Consider the following 14,420-nt stretch of genomic DNA (forward strand, 5'->3'; position numbering starts at 1 on the left):
GGGTCAATGTGTGTCTCCATCTTTTCCTTTAGACAGGACATATTACATTAATAATTTACTCTTGTAAAGCTTTTATTGCACTTCCAGCCACGTAATGAGTTGTTGTCAGCTCGAGTATTGTTAATTTCTCTTTCACCTGTCTCACCTCTCCCCTGCTCTATATCTGCTATCTGGACAATAATACAGGGCAAGCCAGCAAGGCAGGCCGGCTAGCTGAACATATACATTCCAACGGTACAGTACATACGCTTAACATCAAATACACAGTGCAACATCATGAAATACAGAGAGATAATTGAGCTATTGTGCTACATGTAATAATGTAATAATGTAGAAAAGTAGTAGAATTTACATTACTGACCCCCCCAGGGGAAACACTGTAGCTACCAACCAACGGACCAGAGGGTGTCAACCCTCTAATAGCTTCCTGGCTGGTGATTGAATGTGGAATTAGCCTTAAATTACCTCAGTGTTTATATTCCCATGCCTTGGCACTGCCATCACCTGCGTCACCAGCCAGGCAGATTTCTAAGCAAACCAGGATGATATCCTGAAATGACATGTCTTCCCATTTGCGTGATGCTGAAAAGAAGAGGCCTCTTGCTGAACTGTAATTTAAACAAACGCTGTCTCTGAGGTCCGTCATTGATTTAACAAGTACCTCAGACATTACCCATCAGAGAAACCAGTCCCTCTGACAACTGTTCCAGCTGAATACTTTCTTTTTCTCACAGCATGCAATTTTCTCCCCTTTCAAAGCAACTTTGAAAAAATACCCTCGCTTCTTTAAGTGCTTGATGAATTGACACGGCTTTCCGTCATGCAGATTCCAAGCTGTGTATCTATTTTGACAGTGATAGACATATCTCAGTTCTCCCTATATTGCTCCTCGTTTCTCTTGGTTCTGCTGAAGGCGATGGATCGCTCCCATCAAGGCCATCTGTCAAAATCTGTAGGCTGAAACAACCAGCTGCAGCACCAGCGGCCGGGGAATAAAACTATGCTTGTGCTTTGCAACCGTATCAAGTGCTTACAGGCTGTGAGCTTCAACAATAGTGGGCGTGACTGAGACTGTCACTCTCTATGTGTGTGTGTAAGCTTCTGTGGTGTATTTTCATTCAGTTGTCTAACACGGCCCAAAGGGAAGTCAGTTTTGAGGCAGAAACAGAGCAGATGGACATGAGATATGGCAGGAACCTCAACCTGTAGCTCACATCATCCTTACCCTGAGAGCCAGGATCCAGAAACCCTCACCCAATCAGCTGGCAGCACGCCTCTTGTCTCAATACCGCAGTCACTGCAAAAGGAATATTTTCCTTTCATCATGTAAGTCGCATACTTGATATGCTAAACTGTCACCTCGACCCTGCTCATACTGGTTGTAGATTTGAATGAGAAGCAGCACAACTGACATCTGCTGGGTGCCCTGCTTCATGTCTGCGACCTGCCATGTTGTCAAATTAATAAAGCAAAGGTATGTGGGTTGGAAGGCTGAAGGCAGTGCAAGTTTCTAGCCCGAGTACAAACCATCTGCACTACAGTAAAACATGCATAATGTAGTTGGGACACTAGTGGAGATGCATTTGTTTGCATACATGCATGCACTCTCATTTGTTTGTCTTTCATGGAAACCATAAAATACACCTTTCCAGGAAGAGAAAGGAGGTTAACAAAGTATGTACCATTGCCAGGTTTGCCTCCTGTTTCACCAATTGTCTTTGCACATTAGAGTCAGCGCCGTCTGTCAGTTAGTGTAAAAGCAGTTGTGTGAGATGCGGATCAACATAAGGAAAATGCTGTTTTTATTTTTGTTGTTGTTTTAGAAAATTCTCTATTAGCAGAAAATTTCAGTTTCATGTGTTTGATTCCATTTGTGCGACATGATATGTGTTACACATTTACAGCGTTTTTTAGCACCAACATATTGTGGTGAATTTTTTTTTTTTCTTAGCTAAAGCTGTTCTCCCCCCCGCACACTGACTGGAAGGTGGCAGGCTGTCAGAGGGATTTTAATGTGTCGAGGCAGCATGTGACAACTCCATTCTCTATGGACTGTGTTCCTTGCCGCGGCTTAAATCTCTTATTGAATGGAGAATCTTAAACCAGTTGATGTCACCAGGAAATTATGTTTATTCGTTCTAAGAATAAATGCTTAAGAGTCTGCTCCAGTTTGGTGATAGGCTACAGTTTCTCTTTATTACTATCAGCATTCCTTCAGCTAAGCATGTTCTACTCTGTTAAGTTCCCTTTTTTCGCTGTGTCATTTACATTATGCATATTTTAAGAGTTACTTCTCAGACAACATGCAGCCATATTTATTTTATGAGTGGCACTTTCCCCAGATCAAACCATTTGACAGCTGACTGAAAATATTTCTGTAAAACAAGTCACTACAAAACATTTTCATCAGTTTTGCATCCAAGTGATACAATTAGGTGAAAGCGACTCGAAAACCAAATGTATTTACAACCTGTGGTCTTCTGTCTGTCATTTTGCGCAATGTTAGAAATGATCATTCACCAAAAAACAGGTACAAACTTGATACTGTAAGCAAATGAAGTGAATCACAGCTTCAGCTCTTTTCAGCTGTGAGTGTGCGATCTGGTAGCATATCTGTCTTAGCACAGTTCCTCTCTTTCTCTCTTTTCTCGAGCTCGCTGCAGCCAAACATTACTACAGAGGTTTAGCTCATGTGGTCTCGGGTAGGACAAACTATTATGAATAAGAAATCCACCTGAAAACATTTAATGGAAAGGCTGTTTGTGCTGCCAAAGCTAGAGAAGAAAACAAGAGAACCAATTGTGTGAAAATAACTTATAAAAACAAGCAGATGAAAAATGGATGCTTGGTAAGTATTTTCTGGCTGAAATGCTGCACTTATAAATGTGGGTGGGATAAATAACAGTGTGTAGATGCTTTTTTCTTATAAAAAGGTTATTGCAAGCATTATTATGTCTAAAGTGATTTTGAAATTCATGTTCAAAATGTTGCAAACAGCTGTCTCGACTGGTATTGAGTCATTCTTTGAGTGATCCGATCATGAAATGGTTTTTAAATAGGATTCAATATGATATTAAAAAGTCTTGAATTTAATTGAGCATGGAGTGCTTGGACTTATGTATGTTGCAGCGCTGACATCAATTTCCCCCCTTTGTGTTTGTGCTCAGGTTTGGCCTCTGGTCTAGAGATTACGTCCACGGGGCAGACTTCCATAGAGAAGGCCAGCGGGCAGAGTGTGAAGCTGGGCTGCCAGTTCACCCTGAGCCCTGAGGATTCTGGACCACTGGATATTGAGTGGAGCTTGTTGTCATCTGACAACCAGAAAGAGGACAAAGTGGTATGTGTGGACGTTCCCCACAAACATTGAAAATACGGTTTTATTTCAAAGATAGACTATGAAAGCATACTTGGCAGTTAACTGTTCTCTGATGGACTTTTATTTAGCACAGTCATTTTATCTGTGTTCAGAGAAGTCGAGCTTTGTTCTTGCCTTGTGGTAAGAAGTTGATAGAATCTTTTCCAACCTAATTTTCTGTATGTAGCTTTAGAAATGTTTTCACACACTCCTCAACATTACGTCAAAGACAGAAATCAGTATTTTAGTTTTCTCGTAGGTTTAAAGACTTTAAAAGCCCCTCGTTTTTGCGCAGCGTGCGTGGCTTTGCACTGTTCATTTACAGCAGCGTCTGTGTGGTTTGGTATGTTGTGCAAGAGATGAAACGCAGTACAGGTTCTATGCTTGGTGTGTATTTTCTCAAGGCGTTGTAATGCACCATAGGAAGTATTCAGTATACAAGACAAAAGTAATATGAGCCACATGTACTTCTATTGAACATTTGTTCTCTCCGGTGCTCTCATAGACACATAGTGGGAGTGATGGGAGCTCTCTATCCCAGGCAGTGTCTCTCTTTCCCAGCATGGCCCTCAGCCATGGAAAGGGAAGACTACAGAGCTCTACAGGATCTCCACATGCCCTCAGGGCTGTAACAGCCATGGAGACAGATTCTTGCTACAGATCATTCCAGTGGTGTGGCCCTCTCCCGTGGCTTTCTACTCCCCCACCTCCCACCTGTCACAAAGCCTTCTCATCCCTCTCCTCCACTCTCTCTTTTTCCCCTCTTGTATCCTGTAGCTGTAGATTTTTTTTGGCTGAATGTCAGAAATAGGTCACAGGCTCATCATTAGGCTTCTCAGTCTCTGTCATCCACCCACTGTCCTCACTGTCCACAGACTCAACCAGTCCTCCTCCCACCTAGGTAGTCCTGCCTCTGATCACTCCTTTCTCAGTGTTTGGACTTGTGCCAATGGGGAGAAACCAGTTACCCCCATCTATTAGTCTTTGCCCTACATTGTTTTCACTCTCAATCATTAACTGGAGCACTGGAGAAAAGGAAGGTGGAGTTAAAAGGCTCTATCGTTATGGTTTGATCTTAATTTATCAGTGGTTTTCATGATGTAATATTAATATCAGTGCTTTTTAAATGTTCTCATTTTCCCATTGTCTCAATGATGGGAACGTAGATTTCAGTGTGGGTGGTTCCCCTGTCGGACCTCTTCCTCCTCTTGTCTGAATGCAGCTGTAGAAATATATCACATGTTCTCAAATTGCATCTGGTTCCACAGTTTATTTCCTTTATAACGTGCCATTTCGCTGAGGTCTATCCGCACAGCCGTTAATGTTGCCAAACCTTTGTAGGAATTTAAACAGGCCAGACATCTCTCTCTGAACGTATTTGTTCTCCTTGACCTATCAGATTGTGCTCGCTTTCCACACACACACACACACACACACACACACACACACACACACACACACACACACACACTCACATTTGTATAGCCTGTAACCAGTATGAAGTCATGCTCAGAGTAAATGCTTTGTAATTAGTGGCATATTAATTCCAAGGGGCTGCTTTCATATATGTGACAGTGTTAAATAGGATTAGGCTGATCTGCGAGGACCAAAGCTACCAGGTCAGGCAAGGAAATGAGAGTGAAGGCTAAACTTTATAGCCAGAGGCTCGCAGATGCTCAGAAAGCATGGTGAACCTTTGCTCACATGGCATGAGATGAGCAAATCCAGGCTGCCCTTAAAGTAACCGCAAGTATCAGATAAAACTTTAAAGTAGAGAGCTAGTCTACAGGGTCATATAACTGGGAATTCGAAGCCCTGATTCTGCAAGCAGGGAGACTAGCTGCATTGCGTGTCTGGCCCATGCGAAAAACCCTTACTTTAATAATTTTGTTCATATCGATGAATAATATATTCCAGCTGCGTTTTCTTTGCATTGATGTAATCAGACGTAATACCACAGCATTATCCATTCAGTCCAGTATCTGGTGGGGGATGATGGCCTGCTTCATCTGACATATCCCACATATCATCAGGGCCTTTTTGAGGGTGGTGAAGCATAGCTAATGCATGTTGCTTTGTTGGACTTGAATGAGAGATGCCAGGCATGCCTACAGTAACAGTCATTTGCATTTGGCTCTCATTGCCTGGCTACAGATTAGCTGAAAGGAGGGTGTGCCCCCGCTGTGAGAACAAGGAGGAAAACAATTATGAAAACTAATTCTCAATAGTGAATGGGAGAGGAATTTGAGCGGAAAAATACATAAAAAATACATAGCTTTATCCGTTATCATACAAACTGTGCCTTTTGTCCTTGAGCGCAGCAGCAAAGCCTTTTGTTTATGGAGGTTCCTGCGACAGAAATTCGTGCATGTTGACAAAGTATTGGAGGATTTGGATATGAAGCCACGACGCTGTTTGGTGAAAATCACATTGCCTGTTTGTGTAGTAGTAATGATCGTGAATGCTGGTGGCCACATTTTGTTCCATTCTCTGTTGCCTCAGTGTTGAAGGACACTGATTCTGCTTTAACCTTGCGAAGCGTTTGGAGCTGTCCCTGTGAAAGTATGTGGCAGCACTTGAAGTTATTCAACTTAAAAGCCTCTGTGGGAGCTCAAAGACATAATGCTGCAGCTCTGCAGGTTGTTTAGAGTATACAGGTATCGCAGCTCTCTGCTTTGCCTCTCAAATGATCCGCAGCTCTTCCTCTTCCCTCCCTGAGCAACAGCATCACATGACAATGACCTCATTTTTACATGTCTGATGAAATTAAGCCTGGCCGATAGAGGTCGTTTACCTCTGCCGGATGAGCCGTCCACTGAGAATGGCCAGGCCAGGTGGCGATTGTATCATTGAGTGTCCTACCTGTTACAAAACGCAGCACACAGACAGTGGTGCTCTCCTGTCCTTTCCAGCCCCCGCCAGCTTGTCTAGTCATTTGCCCTTTTCATTTTCATTCCCCAGGCTCTTTATGGGATTTTTTTTTTTTCATTGAATCATGATTCTCAAGGTTATTGTGCAGTTCACGTTTTTTTTACTAGAGGTGTGCATGTGTGTAAGCACTCCCATCTGTGCGCCTGTGAAGTGGTTGAGCCCAAGTGAGAGTTCTTGTCTGGCTGAGCTTGGGGCAATTTAATTTCCTCTCCTGCGTGGTCTCATGTCGCATATTGCTGTTATTACTGCTGATGTTCTGATCCCCACTGAAGTTAGAAGGATAGGTTTTCCTCCCCTGAGAGCCAGGAGGAATTTTAACTGCATTACCTGTTTACGTGGCTAATATGTACAAGATGAACATAGCGGCCGTTGCGAGCACACCTGCTTTGCAGCTCCAGGAAGGAGTCTTCCAGTTGAAAATGGAGCAGAAAGGCAACTTGGTATAGACACGTCAGAAGCTCACTGACTCTGTTTCTCTTTGTTTTGCTTCCTTTCGGTGCTCTGCCTCCGCTGATGGGTTCATTATTCTTCCTCTCCTCCTGCATGTTCACTCTTTTCCTCTCTCCTCCTCTCTACCCAGGGGTATTGCTGTGCATATGCCTGGTGTTGATCATGGCACAGAAAAGCCTGTTGATGACTGTCTCCATGGAAATGTGGAAGAATATGCCAGTGTCTATGAAAGAGAATGAGAACTCTTTTCATTGTTGTTTGCTTTTCTTTTCCCCGCCTTGTTCTTTTCCTTGTGTTTTTGTTTTTTCCCTCCTCTATCTCCTCAGCTACTAGCTATGAGGTTTCTTCTTCTTGGCTCCACCTGGTCTTTATTTCTAGGCATTTCCTTGCTGCTTTCAGAACCCAGACTGCGTGTGTGTGAGGGGGGATAGGGAGGTGGTTGGACAGAATTGGGGGCTACTGCTCTTTGTTGACACAGCAGGTGTTGATTTTGCTCCACAGTGGTTGCTTTGTTTGTTCCACCTTCATTCCTCTTAAGCACGGAAAGGGCAGAACAGCGCAGACTGCTAAGCTGAAGGGCATGGCAGAGATAAAAAAGAAAGGGTGCTGTCTCTCTTCCATATATTTTGCTTGGTTCAGTGAGCACAGGCTTTACTTTCAGAAAGCACATGACTGTCATCTCAAGGCCTTCTTTTATTTTTTTCTGGAAGGACCTTTTAGTTTGATTAACATCATTCTAAGCAGGTTTTTAACTCAGAACTGTTTCCTGCACTGCACATCCAGGTGATCCTGTACTCAGGTGACAGGGCCTACGAGGACTACTATGAGCCCATGAAGGGTCGAGTCCACTTCAACGCAGCTGACCCCAAGAACGGCGACGCCTCCATCAACCTGACAGGGCTGAAGTCGTCGGACTCGGGCACCTACCAGTGTAAGGTGAAGAAGGCTCCTGGGATTCGCAGCAGGAAGATGCTGTTGATCGTCATGGGTGAGTGGAACAAACCACCCAACGCACTTCTTTTTTTTTTTTTCTTTCTTCCTCTCACAGGATGGATTCTCTCTCTACACAGTGGAAATACACTAAATCACACACCCTTTGCCCTTGTTGGCTGTTTTGATGAAATCCCTTCTAAAATTGAGTACATAACCTTCCTAGAGGCTGTAGAGCATTGCCCCCCTTAATGATACAGTTCTGATGCCCTAGATGCCCTGTGATTATGTCTAAAATGATAATCCTGATTTTTGTTTTACTAGATGTTGCAGTTGTGATTTATATTTTAAGTATTAGTCTTGATGAATAAAATTATTTATTGCTCCTTTTTTCAATCAGCAGCTATTTAAAATAAACTGAATGCTTATTATTATTCAAATGTTTTACAATATTAACTATATTCCTGAAATACTGACTGTGAAAACTACGAAGAAGGTTACACATTATTCATTTTGAAACCTTAATTAGCACCATAGATAGTACAGGTAAAGGTAATTCATCAAATAGTCTGTGATATTACAAATTCTTTTTGGAGTGGGCAATGTCATCCTGTCTTTCACAAAATGCGGACAAACCTCAGAAATGGAGCGTATGCACTCAGCTGGCTTTTTATTGCACAGGGTGAGATGGGTGACACATCAGAGTTGTATAAATCAGATGATTCACTCCCTAGGCAAACACACACTGACACACAGTGGCCTTGCTGATCGGTCAACTGACTAAATGATGTCGAAAGTGAATCGCCTCCCGAAACCCGCCTGGTATTTGCATATGGGAAAAACAACCCACATGCTCTGCATTAGTCTGTGTTGTGGGATAAGCTGTGTATTGTGCTCTTATCACAGCCCTGTTATCAGAATAGTTTCTCCTCTCTAAAGATAGGGCAGGCTTGGAAAATGGCGTCTGTTTTTCGTGACATGATATGTGTACAAATGTGACTGCACTGCACCAACTAGCTCAACCAGACAGACCTGAGCTATTGGAAAACAAACAGGTTCCTCTGTAGCTTTGTCATGGAGCCACTAAGCAGTTCTTTAATAAAAGAGATGAATGGTCACAGATAATGTGATAATTAACTGTGACTGCCACTGACCCAAGGACCACTGACACGGCCCTCAGCGTGGCTATTTTACATAAAAATTGATCTGAACAGAAGCAAAAGGAAAAAAATGAATCACTGCTTAGGCTGTGTCGGCTTCTCCTCCCTGTGACAGTTTCACATTCGTCCCCCGTGAGGGAGGTTAGCGAGCCTGCTGCTTTGTTTTCATGCATATTTTTACATTTTGGTTGATGCCATTGCTTAAGTTTATCATGTCATCAAAGCTGCCTAGTTACTCAGTGCTGTGTAGAATTGAAACTAACAGCATAGTCTGGGGTTTTATTTTAATTATCATTGTTCTGTAACAGTCTGATGCACAAGGAAAAGCCAGTAATAATTTTTGATTCGTTTGTATTACATTCATGCCCTTCAGGTGTGTTAAAGTATCAAAAACCTTTTGTTTCCTCAAAGTATTTTTTGAAATGTGTGTAGTATACATGATCTTTTCAGGGTTACTGTTACAGTTTTGTATTATCTTTTGTCATGATGTTGGTTTTAGTGGTTCTTGTGCTCCTTATTTTCAATGTCAGTTGTTTAATTTGATTTCATTCGTCAGTCCTGCTGATGAAAAGAGCATCAGCTTGGTGACTAAAATGTAAATCCAACTTTCATTGTGTTTTAAAATGCAGCTGTCTTTAGCTATAGCGTGTGTGTGTGTGTGTGTGTGTGTGTGTGTGTGTGTGTGTGTGTGTGTGTGTGTGTGTGCGTGTGCAAGAGAGAGATATGGCTCGAGGCTACAGGAGCTGACAGACTGCTAGCTATTGACCCCAGGGGTAGGGGTGTTCTTAGCAAAGAAACATTGACAAGGAGAGGCGAGGACATCTTGCCTGCTCTGCGTTTTACCTTCAGGTTGATCTTGTCACGAGGTGGATGGTCCCACGAAGAGGGCAGACGTGCTCGCATGTGTGTGCGCAAACATAAACATACTTCAATTTATATACTTGGTGTTGCTGTGGCTTGTCACAAACGCTGCCATATGTGGGTACACACACATGCTGACACCTGCAGTGTACATGGTGTCCAGGTAGCGTACAGGAGGGAGCATCCCTTGTTGTGTATTCTCCTCTGGTTGCAGCAGGACATTGAAGTTAACAGGAGGGGAGTAGCCGCCTGCAGTTCAGCCCTGCATGTCAGCAGCTCTCACAACTGTTTCTGACTAGACCCCACCTATACTCTCAACAGCCAATCATTTAGCTGTGCCTGCCTGAAGTCCAGACAGTCCTCGTGGCATCCAGGATCTCACTGCAAAACTCAACAGCCAATCTCCTTAATTCTGTCTGCTTGGTTTCACTGCCCACTAGTCGCTTATATTTCACTTTACCGTTCAGCAATCAGTCGTCACTCTTGTGTTGTGGGCATCCTGACCACAATGAATACCACAATCTAGCAATCCCTCTGTACTTATCTCGTCGGCAAGATAGCCTTGTGCAACTCATAAATCTCTATTCATTGTTCGTTTACCAGCGCCGTGTTGCCTGTATCACTCTGCCCTTTATCTTTCTGTGCTCCTCCTGCCTCTGTCACCTTCTTCTTTGACCTCATCTTTCAAACAAATAAATCTGCTCATCGGACAGCCGTCCTAATATGAGGCGCTGTGTGTTACAGCCCTCGGATGCGTTGAGTTGACTTTCACCTTTAAAAGACGTGTTCAAAATGCCATAGCTCTCTGACATTTACTGTACGTTGTGTGAATGTGTGTGTAGGTGCAGCACCACAGCAGCAAAGAGCGGGCCAGTGAGTTAGGAGCTGCGCAGCCTTGGCCCCCATCACGCCACCATCTGTCCATCAGCGCTTGCTTAATTTTTGCTCTCCTGCTCTCAGTCTTACCCCCCTCCGCCCTAACCCCATGTGTGTTTATTAGATTAGTAGGAGCACTCAGTACTGTCAGTCTACTATTAATCCTTATGGTTCTGCCTGCTAAGCTCCCCCCTCCCGCCTGACACCTGGTTCAGATCTAGAGAGCCCCACTCCGGGGTTTTGTTGTTACAGAACCCATTATTACCACACCGTGATGTCAGCTCTCTGTCAGTGAACACAGAGCACACATTTGGATTGTGGCCTGAGATTTTTTAGATCCAAGCATTGCCCATCATAGTCTCTCTCTCTTTCTCCTCCTCGCCCGGCTGACTGTGTGTCTGGGTTTCACTGGAGTTGGTCTGCTTTTAATTTGGAGCTCTGTTTGTTTTTGAAGCCCCCATCTCATCTCCTGCCAACACTCTGACTGACCAAGGAGTGTTTGCACACATTCGCCTGTAAGACAGAAAGCTTTGCCTCTGTCACTAACCCTGAACACTACGTGCATGTGTGTTTGTGTGTCCAATGGCACATGGCTCTCTCCTTCCTTGTGATTATCCTGAGTGACAGCTCCTGTAATGACAGCAGCTGTATCAATTACTCTGATTACTGCTCTCATTACACTGATGACTGCTGCTTTGAGCAAGGGAGGAAATCAACTTTAGGATTACACAATGCATAGACACACAACTTGCCCACAACATGAAAGATTGAAAAATAACAGGGTGGTTGGTAGGAGGGCTGCGTTGTTGTGAGCTAATGCAGCCACCTGGTTGTGTCTGCTATTTTTCACCTCTCAATCACTTTCCTCCATTCCTGTTCTCTACAGTGAAGCCATCCAAGCCCAGGTGCTACACCGAAGGCCCCTCACAGGAAGGCAAAGACATTGTGCTGAGGTGCATATCTAGCGAGGGCACTCAACCCCTGCAATACACCTGGGAGAAGACCAGTGACACCAAGTTGCTGCCTGCCTCAGCTGTGTTGGGTAATGGACGCTTCCACAAGCACTCCCAGACAAATAGAGAACTATTTTCAAGTCTTACACACAGGTCCTCTTTCTATTTAACAATGTCTTCTCTTAATTGTTGTGTTCTTTGGCCTCTGCAGATCCTGTGGGAGGCACCATTAACGTGAAGAACGCATCTGCTAGTTCATCTGGCACCTACCGCTGCACTTCCAGCAACCGAGTTGGCACTGAAGAATGTATACTGGTTCTCAACGTGACACCACGTGAGTACCCAACTAACTCACTAACACACCTGTATTTAGCCTGTTTCTCATATAGACCTGTTGCTCTGCAGTCTGACCACCTTTTAAAACTGCTGTCGAATGATCAGCCAGCTCATGTCCGCGAGCTGGCTATTTGCTGCACTCAGAATTGTACTTTTTGGCATACAAAGCTTGTCAATAGGGCTATATATTAAGTCATTGCTTTTACTCCTAACTTTTGTAACTTCAGGAGTACATTTACGTATCCAATTCACCAAAATATACATATTTACGGTGGCAGAATCATGATTTAATATTAAGAAGAGACTAAAGCCATTCTAGCAGCTCTGTGATGGTGTCCTTTGGCACAGCAGTACTTTGAGCTAAATGCTAACGTCAGCATGCCAACATGCTCACAATGACAGTGCTAACATGCTGAATTAGTAGATGTAATGTTTACTATGGTGACTAACATTTCCTACCTCAAAACACAAACTGCAGCTGAAGCTGAAGCGAAGTCATTAGTCTGCCAGTATTTCAACAAAGTATTGGACAAATTAGATTTTGAGCTGATGTTGTGCTGGAAGGAATTTCATGTCAATCCATACAATAGCTTTAATTAATGAGTTTGCCAGTCATTTTATTGATAAATTAATGGCTAAAAATCAATGTATGTGCTGCCTTCATAGCTGTCCTAAGTTGAGACTAAATAAGTACACTTGTTTATTTAGTACACAAATGAATAAGTACACTTTTTGTACTTTTGACTATCAGAAACTGCTTTGTACTGTTTTTGAATCGAAAAAGTGAATCTGAGATCCAATAGGTTGTTGTGCATTTGTGACAAATTCACTTTACAGTGCAAACACATACTTTTCCTGTTACTGCACCTCTGCTGGTGGTCCATTTATCAGTGGTAGCACACGTACAGCCACAGCTGTAGTTTTCAGCATTTCCTCACCAACAAATAAAAGACGGTTGCAGCAATAAAAACCAACCAGTTTATCACAGCTAAATATAGACACTGAATGGACTTCAGCACATGCCAGTGTTGCAACAGCTCCCCTTCTCAGTGCTACCACCACTGAAAATCAAATCCTACTGAAATCCCATTGCATTTTGGACGTGGTGTACATTAGATTCACGAGTGCTGTGGACAAGGTTTGAGGATGTAGACAGTGCTAGCCTCTTGAGTAGAAGAAGCACACAATGTGACAGCACGGTTACACTCCAGTGATGCAGCATGGGGCAGCTGTAGCTGAGTGCTGATGTTCCATCATGCAGGAACATGGACACTTTACTTCTTCTGCACTTTGCATTGATTGGTCTTGTTGTTGAATACTGTTTTCTCCAGCTCAGGACTTCTAAGCTGCAGTACTGTACTCATTCTTGTCTTGACTCTTATTCTTTTTTTCATCCTTGTCCTGTTTCATACTCATTCTTAAGGGCTACAAATACTCCAAAACTCTGTGGAGATTAGATTTGCGTACGCATGTGAATGAAATTTCCATAGCACAGACCCTTGTGGCTATATATATGTTGAAGGAACAATTTGCACTTCAGTGATCGGAGGATCACTTGAGTGACATTGATAAGTAAACTTTAGAAATGTTGAACTTCTTTCACACCGATTTGCTGAGAAAAGGTGTTAGATGCTAAAAAAATGTTTACTCACTTGTTATGAGTCATGAGTACCAAAGCCATAGTCGAAGCACCACTTTGCCGTAGAAAATAATGCAGCACTATACTTTGAGGTCTTTTTCAGACACAGACCCTTAGTTATGTTTAAGTCATTGCTATCCACATCTATTTACCAACCCTTCCAACCCTTTTCTTCCTTGTGCTGTCCAGCCCCCAACACCGCAGGCATCATTGCAGGAGCCATAATTGCCGTCCTCCTGATCCTCATCATCATTGCTATCATTCTCTTCTGCTGCTGCCGTGCTCGTCACAGGAAGAAGTATGAGAAGGAAATCTGCAATGAGATCAGGTACAGTCACAGAGACATCAGTGAGACTTGGCTCACAGATACCCAAAGTTTCATTCTGATGGAAGAATCATTTGTAATGCTGTTAAGTCTTTGCTATATAATACGAAGTGTGTCTCACATTGTATAATACTGGATTAAATATAAGCAGTATGTGATTATTACTCTCAGATCCCCGTGTAGTATGACCTGTGGTCATCTCAGACACACACACAAATGCATGCACAACTGCACTTCTCCAACCGCCCCCACAACCATGAAAATGGTTTTTCTCCATCAGCGTTTTTCTTTTTTTACCCCTCCTCAAATAAACAGCTGTGGTAATCAGTTTGAAAGCTTTGTTTGCTCTGTGGATCCTGTGTCATGTCTGCTGCTGGCTGCCCCCCCACCCCCCTCCAGAGCCACCTTCCCTAACCCCCCCCTCCCTTACCATCCAACTCTCCATCCGGCCCATGGGCTCTGTACAACCCCTGGGCTTACTATCCCTCTGCTGCGGACTGAATCTGTCTAAGACCACAATGTGACACTGCTCATGCTGTAGGACAAAGAGGATTAGACCACTGGTCCTGTCTTGTATACACAGACACACATTCGCTGAAACACC

General features: G+C 43.4%; 1 protein-coding gene across 1 annotated transcript in view; it reads left to right on the forward strand.

Moving 5' to 3' along the window:
• cxadr (CXADR Ig-like cell adhesion molecule) overlaps nt 1-14,420 on the forward strand; it is a 37,736-nt gene that overhangs the window by 19,741 nt on the left and 3,575 nt on the right. Inside the window, exons 2-6 of the mRNA XM_076751267.1 lie at nt 3,168-3,337; nt 7,520-7,724; nt 11,450-11,605; nt 11,728-11,850; nt 13,681-13,819. Of these exons, the coding sequence (XP_076607382.1) occupies nt 3,168-3,337; nt 7,520-7,724; nt 11,450-11,605; nt 11,728-11,850; nt 13,681-13,819 (793 nt within the window). The remainder of the gene's footprint in view (nt 1-3,167; nt 3,338-7,519; nt 7,725-11,449; nt 11,606-11,727; nt 11,851-13,680; nt 13,820-14,420) is intronic.

The sequence above is a fragment of the Chaetodon auriga genome, chromosome 15, assembly GCF_051107435.1.
Source record: "Chaetodon auriga isolate fChaAug3 chromosome 15, fChaAug3.hap1, whole genome shotgun sequence".
NCBI lineage: Eukaryota > Metazoa > Chordata > Actinopteri > Chaetodontiformes > Chaetodontidae > Chaetodon > Chaetodon auriga.